The 26093-nt window shown below is 34.9% G+C and overlaps 1 protein-coding gene across 3 annotated transcripts in view; it reads right to left on the bottom strand.

Annotated features, from left to right (window-relative positions):
- SCFD1 (sec1 family domain containing 1) overlaps window positions 1-26093 on the bottom strand; it is a 187270-nt gene that overhangs the window by 124895 nt on the left and 36282 nt on the right. For all 3 annotated transcript variants that reach the window (XM_037834730.1, XM_037834729.1, XM_037834731.1), the window contains exons 6-10: window positions 25404-25491; window positions 21797-21886; window positions 13439-13494; window positions 12329-12414; window positions 9962-10061 (exon numbers count right to left, since the gene is read on the bottom strand). In XM_037834730.1, coding sequence (XP_037690658.1) covers window positions 9962-10061; window positions 12329-12414; window positions 13439-13494; window positions 21797-21886; window positions 25404-25491 — 420 coding nt within the window. The remainder of the gene's footprint in view (window positions 1-9961; window positions 10062-12328; window positions 12415-13438; window positions 13495-21796; window positions 21887-25403; window positions 25492-26093) is intronic.

The raw sequence follows: 26093 nt of genomic DNA, 5'->3' as shown, positions 1-26093 counted from the left end.
TTAACTTTCATTCTTAATCTTTTTCATGTGTGGTAATGAAAATGTTCAAGAATTGATTGTGGTGATGAGTGCACAAGTATATAATGGTACTGTGAACAACTGTACACTGTGGATGATTTTATGGTGTATGAATATATCTCAATAAAATTGAATTTAAAAAAAAAGTCAATGGCCTTACAATGGCCTTGAATATCTTATACTACCTGGCATCCTATGTTCTCTTTAGCTTCATCTCCTGCTGCTCTGCCCCTGCTTCACTTTCCTCTGGTCATACTCCCCATCTTGCCATCTTTCAAATATATCATGTACCCTTCCCTTTTTCCCATATAGCCATATAATCCACTACCTTACCTCCTTTAGATATTTCCTCAAAGGCCACTTGATCAGAGAGGTCTCCTCTATTTAAAACTAATCTTGTTTCCCATTCCCTACATTATTTTCCTTTAGAGTTATCTTTTTTTATTTCTATTGCCTGTCTTTTCTACTAGAATGTGAACTCCAGAAAGACAGGAGTATTTCTGCCTGCTTTGTATGTTACTGAAACCAGTACCCAGAATGGTGCCTGTCAAAGAGTAAGCAATCAAATGATGGTTAAACTGAATTCCTCTTTTCCATCTCTTCCTTAACCTCCTAAAATCAGCATCCACATTCCATTACTCAGCATTTAATTAAGCAGTCCCTTGATTCTTCTTGCCCTCTCTACTGAAACTAGAGTTGACTTCTACTTGACATTCATCCTAGAGTCATGGCAGAATACTCTAGAATAGAGGAATATGTTTTAACAGAGCTGCCAATTTCCATCAGTAATCCTGAAATCTGATTTATTTAAATAAATAATTTAGAGCTGAAATGTGAGTTTAGAAATAAACTGGTAAACCTAAACCATCTATTGTATGTATTTCTTTTCATTTCTATATGACATTTCAGGCATTTGTTGCATTAATGATAATATTATATACTACAATCCCTAGAGACCTGGGCTAGAAGTTAGCAAACTAGAGTGCTAGTCTCAGCACAGCCAATGATTTGGGTTCAGATCTTTTAACTTGAACCGTATCTCAGTTTTCCTATCAAACAGGCACGTTTCTGGCCTTATTACATAGAGCCTTGTAGAGAAGTTACTGGTGTACATATTTCTTCCCACTGCCTATACAGACTGGGGTTGAGTTTCTTTTATCTGTGCATATCACGTTATACACAGTCAATATTAAGTAAAAGAGTATATGCATAGTATTGTGGGTTAAATCATGTCCTCTAAAAAGACATGTTCGAAGATGGTGGATTGGTGAGCTGTACGTTTTAGTTACTCCTCCAGGAAAGTAGGTAGAAAGCCAGGAACTGCCTAGACTGGACACCGCAGAGCAATTTGACTTTGGGCATGCTTCATACAACGCTCGTGAACACGTCGAATTGCTGAGATCAGCGAAATCTGTAAGTTTTTGCGGCCAGGGGACCTACGCCCCTCCCTGCCAGGCTCGGTCCCGTGGGAGGAAGGGCCGTCAGCACTGGGAAGGAGAAGGGAGAACTGCAGTGGCACCTCTTATCAGAAACTCATTCTACTGATCCAAACTCCAACCACAGACAGACTGAGACCACACACCAGAGAATCTGAGAGCAGCCAGCCCAGCAGAGAGGAGACAGGCATAGCAAAAAATAGCACGAAAAACTCCAAAATAAAAGCGGAGGATTTTTGGAGTTCTGGTCAACATAGAAACGGTAAGGGCAGAGCTCAGGCCCTGAGGCTCATATGCAAATCCCAAAGAAAAACTGATCTCTCTGCCCCCTGGATCCTTCCTTAATGGCCCTAATTGCTTTGTCTCTTAGCATTTCAATAAACCATTAGATCTGCAAGGAGGGTTGTACTTTTTTTTTTTTCTTTTTTTTTTCTGTTTCTAAAACAATTACTCTAAGAAGCCCAATACAGAAAGCCTCAAAGACTTGCAATTTGGGCAGGTCAAGACAAGAGCAGAACCAAGAGAGCTCTGAGACAAAAGGCAATAATCCAGTGGCTGAGAAAATTCACTAAACACCACAATTTCCCAAGAAAAGGGGGGTGTGCACTCACAGCCATCATCCTGGTGGACAGGAAACACTCCTGCCTGCCACCATCCCCACAGCCCAGAGCTGCCCCAGACAGCCCAGTGTGACGGAAGTGCTTCAAATAACATGCACACACCAAAAAACTGGGCGTGCAAATCAGCCTTCCCTGCACCCTCAGCTGGTTGTCCCAGAATTGGGAAGGTGGAGCAGTGTGTATTAACAAAGCCCCATTCAGCCATCATTTCAGCAGACTGGGAGCCTCCCTACACAGCCCAGCAGCCCAGAACTGCCCTGGGGGGACAGCACTCACCTGTGACATAGCACAGTCATCCCTCAACAGAGGACCGGGGGTGCACAGCCTGGAAGAGAGGCCCACTTGCAAGTCTCAGGAGCCATACGCCAATACTAAGGACTTGTGGGTCAGTGGCAGAGACAAACTGTGGCAGGACTGAACTGAAGGATTAGACTATTGCAGCAGCTTTAAAACTCCAGGAACACCAGGGAGATTTGATTGTTAGAGATACCCCACCTCCCTAACTGCCCATATACAGGGCGGGCAACACCAACTACACACGCAAGCTTGGTACACCAATTGGACCCCACAAGACTCACTCCCCCACTCACCACAAAGGCAAAGCAGGGGAGAACTGGCTTGTGGAGAACAGGTGGCTCGTGGACACCACCTGCTGGTTACTTAGAAAAAGTATACTCCAAGAAGCTGCAGATCTCATAAATTAGAGATAAGGACTTCAATTGGTCTACAAATCCTAAAAGAACCCTATCAAGTTCAGCAAATGCCAAGAGGCCAAAAACAACAGAAAATTCTAAAGCATATGAAAAAAACAGACGATATGGATAACCCAAGCCCAAGCACCCAAATCAAAAGACCAGAAGAGACACAGCACCTATAGCAACTATCAAAGAACTAAAGAAGAACAATGAGACCATAGTACGGGATACAAAGGATATCAAGAAGACCCTAGAAGAGCATAAAGAAGACACTGCAAGACTAAATAAAAAAATAGATGATCTCATGGAAATTAAAGAAACTGTTGACCAAATTAAAAAGATTCTGGATACTCATAGTACAAGACTAGAGGAAGCTGAACAATGAATCAGTGACCTGGAAGATGACAGAATGGAAAATGAAAGCACAGAAGAAAGAATGGGGAAAAAATTCGAAAAAATCGAAACAGACCTCAGGGATATGATAGATAATATAAAACGTCCAAATATAAGACTCATTGGTGTTCCAGAAGGGGAAGAAAAGGGTAAAGGTCTAGGAAGAGTATTCAAAGAAATTGTTGGGGAAAACTTCCCAAATCTTCTAAACAACATAAATACACAAATTATAAATGCCCAGAGAACTCCAAATAGAATAAATCCAAATAAACCCACTCCGAGACATATTCTGATCACACTCTCAAACAAGGAAGAGAAGGAGCAAGTTCTGAAAGCAGCAAGAGAAAAGCAATTCACCACATACAAAGGAAACAGCATAAGACTAAGCAGTGACTACTCAGCAGCCACCATGGAGGCGAGAAGGCAGTGGCACGATATATTTAAAATTGTGAGTGAGAAAAATTTCCAACCAAGAATACTTTATCCAGCAAAGCTCTCCTTCAAATTTGAGGGAGAGCTTAAATTTTTCAGACAAACAAATGCTGAGAGAATTTGCTAACAAGAGACCTGCCCTACTGGAGATACTAAAGGAGCCCTACAGACAGAAACAAAGAAAGGAGAGAGAGACATGCAGAAAGGTTCACTACTAAAGAGATTTGGTATGTGTACATTAAAGGATATTAATAGAGAGAGGGGAAAAATATATATGACAAACATAAACCAAAGGATAAGATGGCTGATTCAAGAAATGCCTTCACGGTTATAACGTTGAATGTAAATGGATTAAACTCCCCAATTAAAAGATACAGATTCCCAGAATGGATTAAAAAAAATGAACCATCAATATGTTGTATACAAGAGATTCATCTTAGACACAGGGACACAAAGAAATTGAAAATGAAAGGATGGAAAAAAATACTTCATGCAAGCTACAGCTAAAACAAAGCAGGTGTAGCAATATTAATCTCAGATAAAATAGACTTCAAATGCAGGGATGTTTTGAGAGACAAAGAAGGTCACTACATACTAATAAAAGGGGCAATTCAACAAGAAGAAATAACAATCATAAATGTCTATGCACCCAATCAAGGTGCCACAAAATACATGAGAGAAACACTGGCAAAACTAAAGGAAGCAATTGATGTTTCCACAATAATTGTGGGAGACTTCAACACATCACTCTCTCCTATAGATAGATCAACCAGACAGAAGACCAATAAGGAAATTGAAAACCTAAACAATCTGATAAATGAATTAGATTTAACACACACATACAGAACATTACATCCCAAATCACCAGGATACACACTTTTCTAGTGCTCACGGAACTTTCTCCAGAATAGATCATATGCTGGGACATAAAACAAGCCTCAATAAATTTAAAAAGATTGAAATTATTCAAAGCACATTCTCTGACCACAATGGAATACAATTAGAAGTCAATAACCATCAGAGACTTAGAAAATTCACAAATACCTGGAGATTAAACAACACACTCCTAAACAATCAGTGGGTTAAAGAAGAAATAGCAAGAGAAATTGCTAAATATATAGAGACGAATGAAAATGAGAACACAACATACCAAAACCTATGGGATGCAGCAAAAGCAGTGCTAAGGGGGAAATTTATAGCACTAAACGCATATATTAAAAAGGAAGAAAGAGCCAAAATCAAAGAACTAATGGATCAACTGAAGAAGCTAGAAAATGAACAGCAAACCAATCCCAAACCAAGTAGAAGAAAAGAAATAACAAGGATTAAAGCAGAAATAAATGACATAGAGAACAAAAAAACAATAGAGAGGATAAACATCACCAAAAGTTGGTTGTTTGAGAAGATCAACAAGATTGCCAAGCCCCTAGCTAGACTGACAAAATCAAAAAGAGAAAAGACCCATATAAACAAAATAATGAATGAAAAAGGTGCCATAACTGCAGATCCTGAAGAAATTAAAAAATTTATAAGAGGATATTATGAACAACTGTATGGCAACAAACTGGATAATGTAGAAGAAATGGACAATTTCCTGGAAACATATGAACAACCTAGACTGACCAGAGAAGAAATAGACGACCTCAACCAACCCATCACAAGCAAAGAGATCCAATCAGTCATCAAAAATCTTCCCACAAATAAATGCCCAGGGCCAGATGGCTTCACAGGGGAATTCTACCAAACTTTCCAGAAAGAACTGACACCAATCTTACTCAAACTCTTTCAAAACATTGAAGAAAATGGAACACTACCTAACTCATTTTATGAAGCTAACATCAATCTAATACCAAAACCAGGCAAAGATGCTACAAAAAAGGAAAACTACCAGCCAATCTCCCTAATGAATATAGATGCAAAAATCCTCAACAAAATACTTGCAAATCGAATCCAAAGACATATTAAAAAAATCATACACCATGACCAAGTGGGGTCCATTCCAGGCATGCAAGGATGGTTCAACATAAGAAAAATAATCAATGTATTACAACACATTAAAAACTCGAAAGGGAAAAATCAATTGATCATCTCAATAGATGCTGAAAAAGCATTTGACAAAATCCAACATCCCTTTTTGATAAAAACACTTCAAAAGGTAGGAATTGAAGGAAACTTCCTCAACATGATAAAGAGCATATATGAAAAACCCACAGCCAGCATAGTACTCAATGGTGAGAGGCTGAAAGCCTTCCCTCTAAGATCAGGAATGAGACAAGGATGCCCGCTGTCACCACTGTTATTCAACATTGTGCTGGAAGTGCTAGCCAGGGCAATCCGGCAAGACAAAGAAATAAAAGGCATCCAAATTGGAAAAGAAGAAGTAAAACTGTCATTGTTTGCAGATGATATGATCTTATATCTAGAAAACCCTGAGAAATCGACGATACAGCTACTAGAGCTAATAAACAAATTTAGCAAAGTAGCGGGATACAAGGTTAATGCACATAAGTCAGTAATGTTTCTACATGCTAGAAATGAACAAACTGAAGAGACACTCAAGAAAAAGATACCATTTTCAATAGCAACTAAAAAAATCAAGTACCTAGGAATAAACTTAACCAAAGATGTAAAAGACCTATACAAAGAAAACTACATAACTCTACTAAAAGAAATAGAAGGGGACCTTAAAAGATGGAAAAATATTCCATGTTCATGGATAGGAAGGCTAAATGTCATTAAGATGTCAATTCTACCCAAACTCATCTACAGATTCAATGCAATCCCAATCAAAATTCCAACAACCTACTTTGCAGACTTGGAAAAGCTAGTTATCAAATTTATTTGGAAAGGGAAGATGCCTCGAATTGCTAAAGACACTCTAAAAAAGAAAAACGAAGTGGGAGGACTTACACTCCCTGACTTTGAAGCTTATTATAAAGCCACAGTTGCCAAAACAGCATGGTACTGGCACAAAGATAGACATATAGATCAATGGAATCGAATTGAGAATTCAGAGATAGACCCTCAGATCTATGGCCGACTGATCTTTGATAAGGCCCCCAAAGTCACCGAACTGAGCCATAATGGTCTTTTCAACAAATGGGGCTGGGAGAGTTGGATATCCATATCCAAAAGAATGAAAGAGGACCCCTACCTCACCCCCTACACAAAAATTAACTCAAAATGGACCAAAGATCTCAATATAAAAGAAAGTACCATAAAACTCCTAGATGATAATGTAGGAAAACATCTTCAAGACCTTGTATTAGGCGGCCACTTCCTAGACTTTACACCCAAAGCACAAGCAACAAAAGAGAAAATAGATAAATGGGAACTCCTCAAGCTTAGAAGTTTCTGCACCTCAAAGGAATTTCTCAAAAAGGTAAAGAGGCAGCCAACTCAATGGGAAAAAATTTTTGGAAACCATGTATCTGACAAAAGACTGATATCTTGCATATATAAAGAAATCCTACAACTCAATGACAATAGTACAGACAGCCCAATTATAAAATGGGCAAAAGATATGAAAAGACAGTTCTCTGAAGACGAAATACAAATGGCCAAGAAACACATGAAAAAATGTTCAGCTTCACTAGCTATTAGAGAGATGCAAATTAAGACCACAATGAGATACCATCTAACAGCGGTTAGAATGGCTGCCATTAAACAAACAGGAAACTACAAATGCTGGAGGGGATGTGGAGAAATTGGAACTCTTATTCATTGTTGGTGGGACTGTATAATGGTTCAGCCACTCTGGAAGTCAGTCTGGCAGTTCCTTAGAAAACTAGAAATAAAGTTACCATTCGATCCAGCGATTGCACTTCTCGGTATATACCCGGAAGATCGGAAAGCAGTGACACGAACAGATATCTGCACGTCAATGTTCATAGCAGCATTATTCACAATTGCCAAGAGATGGAAACAACGCAAATGTCCTTCAACAGATGAGTGGATAAATAAAATGCGGTATATACACACGATGAAATACTACATGGCAGTTAAGAAGGAACGATCTCGTGAAACATATGACATCATGGATGAACCTTGAAGACATAATGCTGAGCGAAATAAGTCAGGCACAAAAAGAGAAATATTATATGCTACCACTAATGTGAACTTTGAAAAATGTAAAACAAATGGTTTATAATGTAGAATGTAGAGGAACTAGCAATAGAGAGCAATTAAGGAAGGGGGAACAATAATCCAAGAACAGATAAGCTATCGTGGGTAAATTTAACGTTCTGGGAATGCCCAGGAATGACTATGGTCTGTTAATTTCTGATGGGTATAGTAGGAACAAGTTCACAGAAATGTTGCTATATTAGGTAACTTTCTTGGGGTACAATAGGAACATGTTGGAAGTAAAGTAGTTATCTTAGGTTAGTTGTCTTTTTCTTATTCCCTTGTTATGGTCTCTTTGAAATGTTCTTTTAGTGTATGTTTTTTTTTAAATTATTATTTTCTAATTTTTTATTTTTCATACAGTTGATTAAAAAAAAACAAGGAAAAAAAAAAAAAAAAAACAAGGAAAAAAATATGTAGAGCCCCCTTGAGGAGCCTGTGGAGAATGCAGGGGTATTGGCCTACCCCACCTCGATGGTTGCTAACATCACCACAGACATAGGGGACTGGTGGTTTGATGGGTGGAGCCCTCTACCACAGGATTTACCCTTGGGAAGACGGTTGCTGCAAAGAAGAGGATATGCCTCCCTATAATTGTGCCTAAGAGCCTCCTCCCAAATGCCTCTTTGTTGCTCAGATGTGGTCCTCTCTCTCTACCTAATCCAACTTGAAAGGTGAAATCACTGCCCTCCCCTGTATGTGGGATCAGACACCCAGGGGAGTGAATCTCCCTGGCAACATGGAATATGACTCCCGGGGAGGAATGCAGGCCCGGCATCATGGGATGGAGAACATCTTCTTGACCAAAAGGGGGATGTGAAAGGAAATGAAATAAGCTTCAGTGGCAGAGAGATTCCAAAAGGAGCCGAGAGGTCACTCTGGTGGGCACTCTTATGCACAATATAGACAAACCTTTTTAGGTTCTAATGAATTGGGGTAGCTGGTGGTAGATACCTGAAACTATCAAACTAGAACCCAGAACCCATGAATCTCGAAGACAATTGTATAAAAATGTAGCTTATGAGGGGTGACAATGGGATTGGGAAAGCCATAAGGACCACACTCCCCTTTGTCTAGTTTATGAATGGATGAGCAGAAAAATAGGGGAAGGACAGAAACAAACAAACAGATAGACAAAGGCACCCAGTATTCTTTTTTACTTTAATTGCTCTTTTTCACTTTAATTATTATTCTTGTTATTTTGTGTGTGTGCTAATGAAGGTGTCAGGGACTGATTTAGGTGATGAACGTACAACTATGTAATGGTATTGTGAACAATCGAATGTACGATTTGTTTTGTATGACTGCGTGGTATGTGAATATATCTCAATAAAATGAAGATTAAAAAAAAAATAGTAAAAAATAAATAAATAAAAAGATATGTTCAAGTCCTAACCCTTGGTACCTATGGACATGAGTTTATTTGGACCTAGGGTCTTTGCAGATATAATCAAGTCAAGATAAGGTCATACTGGATTAAGGAGGACCCTAATTCAACACCTCGTGTCCTTATAGAAAAGAGAGGTTTTGGACATAGAAATACACATGGAGAATGTCTTGTAACAATGGAGCCTGCAAGGAAGGAGAGCCAATGATTGCCAGCAAACACCAGAAGCTAGGAGAAAAGCATGGAACAGAGGCTCCAGAAGGAATCAACCTTTGCAACACCTTGATTTTGGCCTTTTAGCCTCCAAAACTGTGAGAGAATAAATTTCTGTTGTTTGAAGCCACCTACTTTGTGGCTAGGAAACTAATACACATGGATAAATACAAATTTTTGTCATAAGGATGAAATTAGATATGTGGGTGTACTTCAGAAAACCTATGGTGTAACATAATAAATGCTATTTATTTTAACCATAAAATTGAGGCTCTATTGATTCCCTGAGAAAAGGGAGATGTTACAGCTTCTCTCCCCAGGGAGAAAACATTTATTTACTTACTCAGAATGAAAGAAAAACAATCCAAAGCCACTCATTTTCCTTCATTCCTCCTTTTCCCATCATTGTCAACATACCACTGATTTATCCTATCCTTATAAGATCATAAATTCAGAACTTCAAATTTCAATGTTTCACTATTCTAGTATCCACATTCAATGAAACCAAATCTGAACACTTTTTTGTTGATATTTCTCAGTTCCATCTTTCTTATCTTTGTTTCTACAGCCATAGTTAATTTCAAATTAAAGGGACCACTGAATGTTAAATTACAGTAATAAGTGCTATATTTTGTGCCTTACCAGTACATCATGCACCAATGCTTGATATGTCCAAGTATGGTGTAAAGGAGTTGCCAAATCTATGTTTCTGTCAACGAGGACTAATAAAGGTCTTTGGAAGCTGTAAATACATAAAAAAAATTATGTAACCCTATACCAATGTATACATCTAAAATTTTCTAGTACGTCCCAGTCCATGTCATTTGATACAAACAATGGTTGTTATGTTAATAATGAGATCCAATAATACTCTATTTTAAAGTTTCTAGTACTGCCAGTCAATTAAAGAAATGCTTTGAAATACTTATAGCCTGTATATTATGCTAGATTAAAAGTTATACTTACGGAACTTTTTACAGGAAGAAATCTATACAAATATTTTTATAGAAAAATTTGTGTAGTTATCAAAATTAAAATAAGTTGTTTCTAATCAGATATATATTTCACATATTAGAAAAAAAGACAAAAAGAAATAATCATTTTCAGATTGAGGGAAACATAATTCAAGTAGGATCTTGTAAATTTACATAAATATTTGGCAGTTCCATAAATTATAAATTACCATTTTTTGCTGTAAACACAAATTCAAAAAGCCAGACTCTAGAGAAAAGCCTCAAAAACCCTATTCCATTACAAACTACAAAACTAGAAAAACATGCCACAACAGTACATAATTACATAATTATTCACTTAACAGACAAGGGATATGATACTTCATGTATTGTTTAATTCCATTATTACAAAATAGATGTGAAATGGACCACACTTACAACAAACTGAAGCACAAACTCATTTGGTTGTCTTGGGTTTCCAGAAGTACTAGAGATTTGCTTTAAAGGCACCATCGTATCAGGAATACACACTTTTAAAAGTTATTGCTATCTGATTATATTAAATATACATATTTTCCCCTACAACAGACATTTATGATCATTTTTGTAATTCATTACACACTGCTGGGTGTAGAAAAGTAGACTCTCCCAACTGCACTGCTTATAAGATTGAGGTAAAAAGGGAACTGTTAAGTAAAGTGTGACTTAGTCGTTGCTTCTGTTTAAAAAAAAAATTAGCTGAGCATTTGCTGTTTGTTCTCTACCTTATAAGACATATTTTAAAGAACATTTAAGACAAGCAATAAAATTGTAGAACAGTTTATAATAACTTAGGAGAAGAAGCAGTTGACCAAACTGAAATACAATGTTAGTGATAACCTCAAATTACAGATGGAGTACATAAAGCCTTTGGTGCCATCAAAATTGACTTGACCCTTTAAAGTTCCAGCAGCCTTTTTTGCAGAAATGGAAAAACCAACCTTCAAATTTATATGGAACTGCCAGGGGCCCCAAAGAGCCAAAACAATATTAAAAAAGAACAAGGTTGGAGGACTCACACTTCCCAATTTCAAATTGTACTACAAAGATAAGAGTAATCAAAATGGTCTGTTACTGGCAGAAAGATAGACAAATAGACCAGTGGAACAGAATTATAAGTCCAGAAATAGACCCATACATCTATGTCCAATTGATTTTTGATAAGGGTGCCAAGTTCATGCAGTGGAGAAAAGAATAATATTTTCAACAAATGGAATATTGGATATCCACATGCAGAAGAATGAAGTTAGACCCCTACCTCACACCTTATACAAAAATTAACTCAAAATGAATCAAGAACCTAAATATAAGAGCCAAAACTATAAAACCTTAGAAGATAACATAGGGGCAAATCTTCATGAGCTGGATTCAGCAATGGATTCTCAGATATGATTCCAAAAGCATAAGCAACAAAAGAAACAGATACATTTGATTTCATCAAAATTAAAAACTTTTATGCATCAAAGGAAACTAAGAAGAAAGTGAAAAGAAGACCTAAAGAATTGGAGAAAATAGTTTCAAACCATGTATCAGATAAGGATTTGATTTCTAGTATATATAAAGAATTCTTATAACAACAAAAAGACAAACAACCCAACTGGTATTTCTATTTAATAATAGTTGAGTAGCCAATAACTTTGGCTTTACCTCTCATACTAGAAATGCTAACAATGACAAAAATGCAAGTTTAAGCTATTAGTATTTTAATGTAAAACTGGAAATTAGTTAATAAAGGTAGAAATAGATGTATCACAAGTTTTTCACTTTTTTTCCCCATTACCAGGAGGTATAATGATAATTCAAAGAAATGGCTTACCTCCAAAGCCATATAAGCAGATAAATATTCCCCTAAAGATGATGAAATACAAGAAATTTCCACCCAAATAAGGTAAGAAACAAATTTCAATGACAAGGACAAGGGTATTATATTCTTATCAGTCAAAAAAAAAAAAAAAAAAAAAACACAAAAAATCTCTACAAATATTTTATTTTCAAGTCCCAAGTATAATTAATATACCTGAATTGGCCAGCTCCAAGTGTGTCACCTGTAAAGAGACTGTTTCTTGCATCTCTTAGATTTTCCCGAAGTTTCTTATCCAGTTTCTGAAAAATCAAATTATAGATTAACTCTTAAAGAACAGTTTCATAGAACTTTATATAGGGTACTACATAATGTGTTCTTGGTTTCATAACCAAGAAATTTACAATTTATTTACAAAGTAGCAATTCTAAAATCTAAATTATTTTACTTTCATTACTATTTCAATACCATCATAATTTGAACTTGAAAAAAATTAATGCCTTTTCCAATGTGACTCACGCGTGATTTCACTAACACACACTTTTGTTGACTAATTTTACTCTAGGAAACAGTTTGCAATAATGACCCACCCTGTCTCACCAAGCAAGACTGTTTTGCCAAGGAAGAAGTATATATGGAAAAAAATGTTTACTTGGGTGGGTGAGAGTGAAAAGATAGTGGCAGCTGTAAGAAGTCACAGAATAGAAATTGGATAATGTGAAGGAGAGGAGCCATCCACCAGTGAGGAGCTTATTTGTACTAATCAAACTCCAAAATATTAACGTATCTCCTCCCATCTTTCCCCATCTTTTACCCTCTCCCCTTTCCAGTAAGGGTAATTTCCATAATCCCTTATACATTTAAAACATCTTTATAGCAAATTTGTGAATGCTCATTTATACTGATAACTTTACTCCAATATAGTGGGATAGCAAAATGCACCTCACCATTTAAAAAATGATTATAATTATAAATAAGTATTTGTTAAATGAAATTAAAGATTAAATGATTTAGCAATCAAATGAGTGTAAAATACTACCTGGGTAGAGAAGGCTAAATGAAGGATAAGTTTGAGAAAGAAAGAAAAATAGGGCTGGAAAAGCACATCGATGTAAATAATTTTACTCCACCACAAAGAAATAAACAATGATCATTCTATCTGTGGTGGAATTCCAGTATAATGAAATAAAAATATTTGCAATTGGCACTAAATATAAAACCCATAGCAACTGTATACTTAATATTAACAAAATCAGAGAGGTAGTTACGGAAAATGATTCACATATTATTATTTATTCCCAAATGCCATTATTTGCATGCACTTACCACTGCTACCATTTCTGCTGCGGTCCCTCTAGAACATCTGATTATAGGAACAGCACCTATTTTTAATAACAGTTGTTAGCACTGATCTCAGCTTTTGGTATAAGTATAACCAAAATTTATACTTATAAAATACACCAGCATAAAAAATAACAGACACTACGGATGTATACAATTTCAGGATACAGATTGTAAAAGGTTTTATAATCTTGAAAGTAAAAGCAAGGTTTCTGAATTGGACTTCTCCTTAATGCAGAAACCATCAGGAAGTCAGAAGACAACTATTTCTATAAGGAGTTGACCAATCAGAGTAACCAGATTTTTTCAATGACCTGATTGAATCAGCATTTGACTTCCTATAAGCAGTTACAAAGAATAAGTTTCTTCTATACTCAAAGGGTTCACTTACATCTTTAATTTGACTTAAAGTAAAAAATAAATAAATAAAAATAAAAACAAAAATGAAGAGAACTTAGCTACATTAGCAGTTTGGGATTGTTTTTTTTTTATTTTTATTTTTTGGTTTATTCTGTAAATTAACAATGAAGCAGGTAGACTTTTTTTTAAAAAAAATAACTAGTTTAAAAGATAACAGAAAACAAATTCTTTAAACAATGTGGCCATCTTAAGTTCTCTCTCACTTTATCAAAGGATTAATTCCTAAAGTAATTAAAAAAAAATCCAATTGTACTGAAAAATCACATAAACTAAGAACAGTGTGATCCTTATATGCTGAAATTGTTGCATTTTAGATCCCACAGGAAAGCATAGCCGATTGCAGAAGTAAAAATTAGTAAATTTTTAAGTGTTACTTTTAAAAGTAACAGAAATATGCTTGTCATAAAAAATTCAAGTAATACTAGAAATGTATAAAGTAAATCCCCTTTTCCAGTCTCCCCAGATAATACTCATTAAGAAATTAGATATGGATGCTATCAGGTTGTTTTCTGCACATAGTCTAATAAGTGTGTATGTGTGCGTGAACATATATAAAATACAAAAATGGGACAGTATAAATACTGTTGTGAAACTTGCATTTTTTTTATTTAACCATTTAATGTTAATGTCTTTCTATGTCTGACTGGCATTAATTTCAACTCTTCTTTGAAAAATCAGATTTCAATACTCCATATATAAAAAAGGTGACTAACACTTTATATGTCTGACTGGCATTAATTTCAACTCTTCTTTGAAAAATCAGATTTCAATACTCCATATATAAAAAAGGTGACTAACACTTTAGTGGTTTTTATTTATACTTCTCTTTTTCAACTCTACCCTTACTTTGAAAATATAACTATCACCAAGCAACAATAATCTTAATATCCATAATAACCTCAGTATTCAGAAAGATTCTGGAGACTGAGTGGGATGTAAAATATAAAGACTAATTATGTCTGTTTAATAAGTAAAGTTTTGTACTTTCTTCATTGTTTAAAAAAAAAAAAACACAGAAACCCATCTGCAGGCACCAAAAGCAATATAAAGCAGGCAGAAATTGGGGGGATAAAAATTCTGAAAGAGGGGAATCACACAAGGTGAGATATACTTTTAACTAGTTTTTTTCTCCTGAGGGTACTATCCAGGTTGCACGGCACAAGGAAGAAAGAGCTTAAGCTGAAAACCACAGACTTAATGAGCTGAGGAATTAAAGATTGGAGTTTACCAATTGAAATTAAAGGGAAAAATGACAGAAAGCAGGGAGCCCCCAAATTTGCATAAAAATTCTTCTTAAACCTTTGTCTACCCCCTAAATTATGCACGGTATCTCTTTCTTCCTTAATTTTCTCATATGCGAAATAAATTTTATTTATCTAGTGTGAGGATCCTTTCAACTAAAACGTTTTAAGTATCTACAAAATTAAAATTACAATTAAAAAGTTTCTAAAGAGATCCATTAGTAATAGTAAAGCATAAAGCCATATATTTAATATTAAACACAATGTGGCTATAAGTAAATTTAGATGATTCAAAGAAATGCTTTAGATTTGAGACTATAAATGGATTAATATTTAATGTAAATTTAGTATTTTCTGGAGCCTTAGGAATTTGTCTTAATAGTTATCGGCATATTTTGCTCTACTTAGACGTATGTTTCACATTTTTCACAAAGAAATATTAAAAGAAAATTAGATGTAATCCTAGATATTTGATTCTTTTAGATGCTATCGTAAATGGAATGTTTTCCTTGATTTCTTCTTTCTTCACTGTTTGTATATAGAAACACTACTGATTTGGGGGTGTTCATCTTGTACCTCACCACTTTGCTAAATTCACTTACTAGCTCTAGGAGCTTTCTTGCAGATTTTTCAGGATATTCTGTATACAGGATCAGGTCTTCTGAAAATAGGAAAAGTTCTAATTCTTCTTTACCAATTTGGATGTCTTTTATTTCTTTTTCTTGCCTAACTGGTTTGGCAAGAACTTCTAGTACAACGTTGAAAAATAGTGGTGACAGTGGGCATCCTTGTCTTATTCCTGGTCTTAAAGGGGAAGTCATTAGGTTTTCACCATTAAGTAGGATGCTGCCGAGTGTTTTTTTATATATGCCCTTTATTAAGAGGAGGAAGGTTCCTCCTATTCTAAGTGTTATAAGTGTTTTTATCAGAAAGGGGTGTGGGATTTTGTCAAATGCCTTTTCTCATCAATTGAGATGGATTATGCTATTTTTTACCTTCATGGTGTTAATGTAGTGTATTACATTAACTGATTTTCTTATGTTGAATCACCCTTGCATAAGAAGGATAAATCCCACTTGATCATGGTGTATAATTCTTTTAGTATGCTGCTGGATTCAGTTTGTGAGTATTTTGTTGAGGACTCTTGCATCAATATTCATAAGAGATATTGGTCAATAATTTTCTATTCTTGTGGTATCCTTATAACTGGCTGTGGTATGAAGGTAATGTTGATCTCATAGGACAAATAAGAGAGTACTCCCTCCTCTTCAAATTTTTTGGAAGAGTTTGAGCAGAATTTGAGCTAAGTCTTCCTGGAATGTTCGGTAGAGTTCCCTTATGAAGCCGTCCGGTCCTGGGCTTTTCTTGGTTGAGAGGCTTTTGATTACTGATTCAATCTCTTTTTTTTTGTTTGCTTTTTTGTTTTATCATTTTTTATTGTAAAATATAACATATGTAAATAAAACTGACAACTTTCCAAGTGCAATTTAGCAAGTAGTTAAAAAGCAAATTTTGAAAAATATTATAGGTTACAATTTCACAGTTTCAGTTATTTCCTTATTATGAAACATATATACAAAAAGGTAGTATCTTTCAAAGTACAATTGAGCTAGTAAAAATACATAGAAAATTTCCAAAGTTATTATGAGTTACAGTACCATAGTTTCAGTCATTTCCTTATTGTGAAATCTAACAAATACACAAAAAGATATAGCTTTCAAATTACAATTTAACAAGTAGCTACAGAACAAATTTCAAAGGATGCTATGTGGTAGTTTTACCATTTCAATTTCAATTCTTTCTTTCTAACTATTCTAATACCCTAGCAACTAAAGAAAAGAAAATTATATAAAGATTCAGTATTCATAACCCTTTGTTAAATTCCACCTTGTCTGTTGCTACCCATTCCTCTAGTTTAATCACTTTCCCAATCTTCAGGAATGTCTAGCCAGTGACCACCCTAACCTGTTTAAGTTGAAAAGGGGTGTCAACTTTATGAGCAAAGGGGACACATCTAGTTGATGTTCTTGAAGAGGCTATTGTCTCTGGGTTTCGGGACTTAGCTGGCACAGGGGCACTCAGGAGGATTTAACTTTCTGACAAAGAAACTTAGTGAGTGAAACTTTTATAGAGTATGATATTCCTATTATTTATAGTCCCTAGTATTGAATGTGTAGATTTTTCCCACATACCCTTCTGTTGTCAACTCTCTGGGCCAGAGTCATACCTTAGAAGTATATCATGGAAGCAACTATCTATATTTGTGGTGCTGATCTACAGGAAACATACCTTTAAGCAATTGCTTTCATTCCTATTTGTCTTCAATACAGCTCTGATACTTATAATCCCATTAACAATCGTCACCCCTATCTCATTACCATACCTTTGAATTCACCATCATTAACATATATGAACATATTAGATTACCATTCCCCTACACTAGCTACTGCTTATCATTAGGTCCCCAATAGTCTTATATTTTAAGACATCAATATTACATTGTTCACATAGTTCATAGAACTGGCAACATACAACAGCTCTCCTTTTGTGTCTGAGTTATTTCACTGAGAATTGTATCTTCAAGGTTCATCCATGTTGCCGTATGTTTCAGGACCTTGTTGCTTCTCACTGCTGCATAACATTCCATTGTATGGATATACCACACTTTGTTTATCCATTGGTCTGTTGAAGGACACTTGGTTTGTGTCCATCTCTTGGCAATTGTGAACAATGCTTCTATGAACATCGGTGTACAAATATCTGTTCATGTCACTGCTTTCAAATCTTCTGGGTGTATATCAACACGAGGAATTGCCGGATCATAGGGTAATTCAATATCTAGTTTTCTGAGAAACTGTCAAACTGCCTTCCAGAGTGGCTGCACCATTATATAGTCCCACCAGCAATGAATAAGAGTTCCAGTTTTTCCACATCCTCTCTAGTATCTGTAGCTTCTTGTTTGTTGGAAGGCAGTCATTCCTATTGGTGTGAGATGATATCTCCTTGTGGTCTTGATATGCATCACACTAATAGCTAGTGAAGAATTTTCATGTTTTCTTTAGCCATCTGTATTTTCTCTTCAGAGAAAGGTCTTTTCGTATCTTTTGCCCATTTTATAATTGAGCTATCTGTGTTACTGTCATTGAGTTGCAGGATTTCTTTATATATGCAATAATATTTTCTACCATTGAGTTGGCTGCCTCTTTACCTTTTTCACAAATTCCTTTGAGGTACAGAAGCTTTTGATTTTGAGTTCCCATTTATCTATTTTTTCTTTTGTTGCTTATGCTTTGTGTGTAAGGTCTAAGAGGCTACCTCCTAATACAAGGTCTTGAAGATGTTTCCCTACATTATCTTCTAGGAGTTTAATGGTATTGTCTCTTATATTGAGGTCTTTGATCCACTCTGAGTTAATTTTTGTATAGGCTGTGAGGTAGGGGTCCTCTTTCATTCTTTTTGTTATGGCTATCCAGTTCTCCCAGCCCCATTTGTTGAAGAGACTGTTCTGTTCTAGTTCAGTGGATTAGGGAGCCTTGTCAAAAATCATTCGACCATAGATCTGGGGTCTATTTCCAAACTCTCAATTCAATTCTATTGATCAATATATCTATCTTTATGCCAGTACCATGCTGTTTTGAGCACTGTAGCTTTATAGTAGGCTTCAAAGTTTGGAAGTATAAGTCCTCCCACTTCATTCTTCTTTTCTGGGATGTTTTTGGCAATTCGAGGCCTTTTTCCCTTCCAAATAAATTTGATAACTAGCTTTTCCAAGTCTGCAAAGTAGGCTGTTGGAATTTGGATTGTGACTGCATTGAATCTGTAGATCAGGTTTGGGTAGAATTGACATCTTAACAACATTTAGTCTTCCTATCCATGAGCATGTAATACTGTTCCACCCATTAAGGTCCTTTTCTATTTCTTTTAGTAAAATTTTGTAATTTTTCATGTAGAGGTCTTTTATGTTCTTCATTAAGTTTATTCCTAAGCACTTGATTTTTTAAGTTTCTATTGTGAATTTTTTTTTTTTTTGATTGCCTCTTCAGTTAGGTCATTACTAGTGTATAAGGACATTACTGACTTACGTGTATTAATCTTATATCCCGCCACTCTGCTGAATTTGTTTATTAGCTCAAGTAGCTTTGTAGTCAAATTCTCACGATTTTTCAAATATAAGATCATATCATCTGCAAATAATGACAGTTTTACTTCTTCCTTTCCAGTTTGGATACTTTTTATATCTTTATCTTCGCAAACTGTTCACGCTAGAACTTCTAGCACAGTGCTGAATAACAGAGGTGACAGTGGGCATCCTTGTGTCATTCCCTATTTTAGGGGAAAGGCTTTCAGCCTCTCACCATTCAGTACCATGCTGGCTGTGGATTTTTCATATATGCCCTTTATTATATTAAGGAAGTTTCCTTCAATTCCTACCTTTTGAAGTGTTTTTATCAAAAAGGGATGTTGAATTTTGTTGAATGCTTTTTCAGTGTCTGTTGAGATGATCATTTGATTTTTCCCTTTTGATTTATTAATATATTGAATTACATTAATTGATTGTCTTATGTTGAACCACCTCTGCATGCCAGGAATGAACCCTACTTGGTCGTGGTGTTTAATTCTTTCAATGTGCCTTTGGATTTGATTTGCAAGTATTTTTTAGCATCTATATTCATTAGGGCTGATTCATTAGGGCTGTTTAGCATTTTTGCATCTACATTCATTACGGCTGATTCAATCTCCTTACTAGTAATTGGTTTGATTTTTTTGATCTTTTCAAAGATCCAGCTTTTGGTTTTGTTGATTCTATTGTTTGTTTATTCTCCATTTCATTTATCTCCTCTCTAATCTGTTATTTCCTTTCTTCTCACTATGGGTTTAGTTTGCTCTTCTTTTTCTAGTTCTTCCAGTTTTCTCTGAAGTCTTTCTTATTTTTTAATGTTAGCATTTACAGTTATAATTTATCTCTCAGCACTGCATCCCATAAGTTTTGCTATGTTGTATTTTCATTTTCCTTTACCTGAAGATATTTCCTGATTTCCCTAGTGATATTCGATTTAACCCATTGGTTGTCTTAGAGTATGCTGTTTAATTTGCAAAAATTTGTGAATTTTCCATTTCTCCATCTGTTATTGATTCCTAGCCTCATTCCGTTTGGTCAGAGAATACAAATTGCATGATTTCAATATTTTTTAATTTACTGATACTTCTTTTGTGACCTAATATATGGTCTGTTATGGAAAATGATGCAAGTGCACTTGAAAAGAATGTGTATTCCCTTGTTGTTGGGTTAATGTTCTCTATATATGTCTGCTAGGTTCACTGATTTAGAATATTGCTGAGGTTCTGTATTTCCTTATTGATTTTCTGTCCATTCTTGAAAGTAATACAGTAAAGTCTCCTATTATTAATCTAAACCATCAATTTCTCCCTTCAAATCTGTCAGTATTTGCTTCAGGTATTTTGGGGCTCTGCTGTGAGCTCATACATATTTGTAATTGTTTCGTCTTGCTGAACTGTCCCCTTTATAAGTATATAATTATTTTCTTTGTCCCTTACTAGTGTTTTATTTCATTTTTTTCTTTTCTTTTTATATTTTTTATTGAGATTGTTCACATACCATACAACCATCCAAAGATCCAAAGTGTACAATCAATTGCCCATGGTACCATCATTCACCTGTGCATCTACCACCACAATTAATTTTTTTTCAATTTTTAGAACATTTTCATTACTCCAGAAAAGAAATAAAAACAAAAAAAAAAAAAAAAAAAAAAAACTCAAATCCCCCCATACCCCTAACCAACCCCCTCCATTACTGATTCATAGTTTTGGTATAGTACATTTGTAACTGTTCATTGAACTGTAGTATATAGTTTGCAATAGGTATATACTTTTTGCTATATGCCCCTCTATTATTAACTTCTAGCTATAGTGTCACACACTTGTCTAGTTTGTGAGAGAGATTTCCAATATTTGCTCAGTTTATCACGGACATTGTCCACCACAGGATTCACTGTTTTATACATTCCCATCTTTGAACCTCCAACTTTTCTTCTGGTGACATACATGACTCTGAGTTTACCCTTTCCACCACATTCACACACCATTCAGCACTGTTAGCTATTCTCACAACATGCTACCATCACTCCTGTCCATTTCCAAATGTTTAAGTTCACCCTAGTTGAACATTCTGCTCATAAGAAGCAACTGCTCCCCATTCTTCAGACTCGTTCTATAACCTGGTAACTTATATTTCATGTCTATGAGTTTACATATTATAATTACTTCACATAAGTAAGACCCCGCAATATTTGTCCTTTTGCGTCTGTCTTATTTCACTCAATATAGTGCCCTCACGGGGAAAAAAAGAAAACTAGCGGCATGTAGATGAAGTCACTACCAAACGACTCAAATGATATAACAGAAAGTTACAAATACCAAAGATATCTAAAGAGAAAGCTCAATAGCCTTGCTAAACGCTAACTCAAGATGAATAATCATATCAAGTTATTAGAAGAATTACGAGTTTACACAGTATAGAATGTATATTTTGCTCCAACTTGAAGGAGAGCCTATAGACTTCCAAATAGATAAAAAGGGGTCATACACAGTATAACAGATTAAAATGCATTGTTAAATTAATTTACTTTGAAGAAAGAATCAGAAATATTTGAAAACTTACCCAGTGTAACAAAAAAGCAGAAGAGACTATCAACAATAGTGTCCATAACAGTCTCCATTTCCGTGTCTGTAATATCTGGCCTGTTAATTGCTAAAATAACACAGTAAGGGGGAAAAATGACCAAAATTTATCCTTTGTCTTTTATTAAAATCTTAAAATTATATCCTAAACTCCTAATTAATATGCAGTTTGGTAACATTTTAATACTCAAGTGAAATTCATTAAGCTTTAAGATTTTGTGAGTGAAAAGTTTCTGTTAAAATTATATAGTACCTTGAAATAAATACAACCTCAATATCAGGAGTAGTAATACGGAAAAAAAACCACTACATACATACATGATACATAATTTTTGCCAGAGCAAATAGGAAAATAAATGTCCTAGTCATGGTTTATTCATCAAAACTTGATAGCATCAACAAACAACGACCCTGTTATCTGCCAGAAAAGAACAATTCAAATCAATTATATCAAGAGCAACATCACATATCTTTTCTTTCCATTATAATTGTTTTATGAATTTCTCTTTTTCTCTACTATAATGTAAAGAAGTGGTTCCCAAATTTTAATGGGTATAACAATTACTCTGGGAATGGGGAGGGGGGAAAAGTTGCTCAAGGAGATTTTAAAAATTAAAGATTCTAAGCCTTGTCCCCCCAGGTACTAAATTCAGTAGATTTGGGATAATTCTAAGAAATGTGCAATTTTGACAAGCACCCCAGGTGATTCTAATGCAAACAGTTGGGACTCTACTTTAAGAAACATTGCTGTGGAGACTCTCCATGACAGTCAAAGACCTTGCCTTATTCATCTTTCTATCTTTCACAATACCTAGGTCCAGTACCTAACAAAGTAGATGCTCAATAACCATTTGTTGAAATACTGAATGAATTAAAATACCATCTACATAATATTTTTAATTTCCCAACATCCTGAATGTGAAAACAAACGTAAAATTAAATACAATTTGTTATTAGTGTGAGAGGAATGCAGAATCAAATTAGATGTATCAAACTATCTAAAGAAAGTGTGGTCTGTCTATCCAGAGAACATAAAAAAAACAGAGAATTCAATCATGCGATACAGAATCTGGATGAAGGAAATGTACTGTTACTTGGGTGGGTGTTGCAGATTGCCATTTATCCAAATCACATGAAAGAAATAGCTTAAGGATACCATGTGTATTCAGAGGACACCAATCCAGGGTAATACCCAGTTATCGTAACAGTTCATTTTGTCAATCACTAGCACAAGTAGAATCAACATGGAAGTACCCGGTCCTATACCCTACCCCTACACCTTTTAATAAGTATACCTTCTCTGACTGAAACTGTCCATCAGCAACCTCTATTCAGTTGAGATGATAACCTGGTTTGTCTGGGATAGCACCCTCAGCTTGACTGAGATGATAAATCTGCTTCCTTTAGTGGATAAGTTAAGTTTACAACACATAAAAACTTTCAAATTAAAAAACTAGGTGATACAAAGCAAATCCATGGTGGTAATACAATTGATTTTCGCTTAGGAATGATCTATTTAAGATTATTACTTAAAGCATCTGTTACGTCTGAGAGAATCTGGCATATAATTATACAATGGTGAAGAGGTTTGTTTTTGAAGTGAGATATTATGTGTTTACTAACCTGGCTCTGCCACATCTTCATCAAGTTACTTAATACCTGTGCTTCAGTTTTCTCATCTTAAAAATAGCCACCTCACAAAGTTATCCTAAGGAATAAATGAGCTGATATTGCAAAGTGCTCAAAACACTGACTGGCATAGAGCAAGCTATTACTGCTATCGAAAATCTGGGAGATTAACTATGTGTCTACTTTAAAATGAGAAATTAATTACAGATGTGATTTTTTTAATTTGAGAGATATAAGAAAATTTAATTAATCTATAAGGATCTAGAATTTTAATGGACTAATTATAAATTTTTATAAATTTAATTTAAGAATTATTTAAATATATGAGCAGGTTTTGCTTGTTAGATTTATAAATTTGCTTGGTCTGGTATCTGAAATGTTTAAAAAAGAAATTTAATATATTGAATTTATAAGTGCAACTTAAAATGATTAAGACAACTTAAACTAGGTTTGTCAAATGGGGCGGATAGGGGAATGTAATCTGTTCAATCTCAGTTAACTAATCAAAGAAAAAGTAAAGGTATTTGTTTTTATTTTCCCAGATTTATACATAACAAAATTTATAAGTTTAACTTAAAGGCTTAATGAAAATTAGGTCTTTAAACACGTAACCTAAATAAGTTTGCTAATTAATTTAAAACCTCAATTAACTGTAAATAAATTTCTATGAATAAAGACCAGCATCAAAAATCTCTCAAATGGTCAATTCATCAAATTTTTATACCCTTTTAGAGATTTTATTTAACTTCAACAATAAACTATATTATGGAGCTCAATGAAATTGAAAGGTTCATGTTCTCTGATTTCAGGGAGCTTACCACCTGGTCTAGTATTTTGTAATAGGGCACTACTTACATTTTGGGCAGGACAATTTTCTGAATAAGCATGGTTTGCACACTGCAGAACACCTACCATCCCTAGTCTCTGGTCACTAAATGCTTGTAGCAGCCCTGGTAATTGTGACAATAAAAATACCTTTACACTTTTCCAGGTGACCCCCTAGGGGATCATACTTCCTATTTAAGAACCACTGAAACTCTAGTTATCCCCAAACATCTCAATATTTAAGTGGCAATTAATGATTGTTTCACTGAATTGGTTAACTTATTACTGTAACTTTCTTTAAAATAATTCAGCATGTCATGTAGTATGTGTGTGTATGTAAATGTGAGTGTGTGTTAACTTTAATTACATCTCAGGAATGGTCAATTACTGTAAGTGGGAATATAAACTCAAGGGTAGGCTAAATAGCATTTAGGCAAATGCCAATATTCCATCCCAGTATCGCATGAACAAGATATAAAAATCAAATGAGTCTAACAGCCTATTCTTTTGAGAATGGCATCTGTACCTCATTCCCAAACAGTACTACAGTAGCCGCTGATTCCAAACACTCCTTGTTTTCTAATCTCGACAAACAGCATCATTAGCTACACTTTTCTGAATACTTACTACATGCCAGGGACTTTCAAGGCATTTTACATACATTAGCCCATTTAATTCTCACAAAATCTCTATGAGGTAGATACTACTTCATCCTCATTTCACAGATGAGGAAACTAAAGCACAGAAAAGTAAAGCAACTTGTTCTTGTTCAAGGTCAAGGTAGTAACTGAACCTGCTGTTAAAATACTGTCTGATTTACCATTAGTAAATCTTTCATGCAAGTTATTGAGCTGACAAAACAGATTTATTATTAGTCTTCTCGCTATTAAATGATAGGTATATGTGTCAGACCTCAGTCAGAGACTTGTTTGCTTTGAGAGCTTTTAAAACCTTTTACTAGTATTCATCAAGTTATTCTACATTTAAATATGTACTAGTTTTCCAGGTGATTTTACACCTCCTCTTGCTGTAAACAAAGCTGGTTTTAGCATGCACTAAACATTTTCACTATTTTTTTCCTTGTGTACACCATTTCGTTAACAATGAATTCCAATATTTCCATTTTTACCTACCACGATATGAAACAAGCTCCTTATTCTGATTACATAATATAAACATATCATCTTCCAAAGTAATGAAATTGAGATACTGATCAAAAACCTAGAAATAAAAGAAAAGGTTTATGAATCAATTTAACAATAAAGTCAAATCAAATCCACAATGAGATACCACTTCACACCCACTAGAATGGCTATTATTAAAAACAAGATAACAAGTGTTGGCAAGGATGTGAAGAACAGGAACCCTAATAAATGGAAACCTAGTAAATATAAATGTGGGAATGTGAAATGGTATAGTCTATATGAAAAAGTTTACAGTTCCTCAGAAAGTTAGTACATAATTACCATATGACCCAGCAATTCCACTTCTAGGTACATACCCCAAAGAATAGAAAGCAGGGACATGAATAGATATTTGTATACCAACATTCATAGCATCATTATTCACATTAGCCAGAAGATGGAAGCACCCAAGTGTCCATCAACAGATGAATAAACAAAAAGTGGCAGAAACACACGCTATGGAATATTATTCAGCAACAAAAAGGAATGAAGTTCTAAAACATATTATAACACAGATGAACCTTGAAGATACCATGTTAAGTAAGATAAGCCAGATGCAGAAGGACAGATATTGTATGATTTCACTTATCCAAAATAACCAGAATATGCAAATTCATACAGAGAAAGTATGGGGAGGGG

This window comes from Choloepus didactylus, chromosome 4 (assembly GCF_015220235.1).
Source record: "Choloepus didactylus isolate mChoDid1 chromosome 4, mChoDid1.pri, whole genome shotgun sequence".
NCBI classification, from domain to species: domain Eukaryota; kingdom Metazoa; phylum Chordata; class Mammalia; order Pilosa; family Megalonychidae; genus Choloepus; species Choloepus didactylus.
The sequence above is the reverse complement of the archived record's forward strand: the minus strand, read 5'-3'. Positions and strand labels throughout refer to the sequence as shown.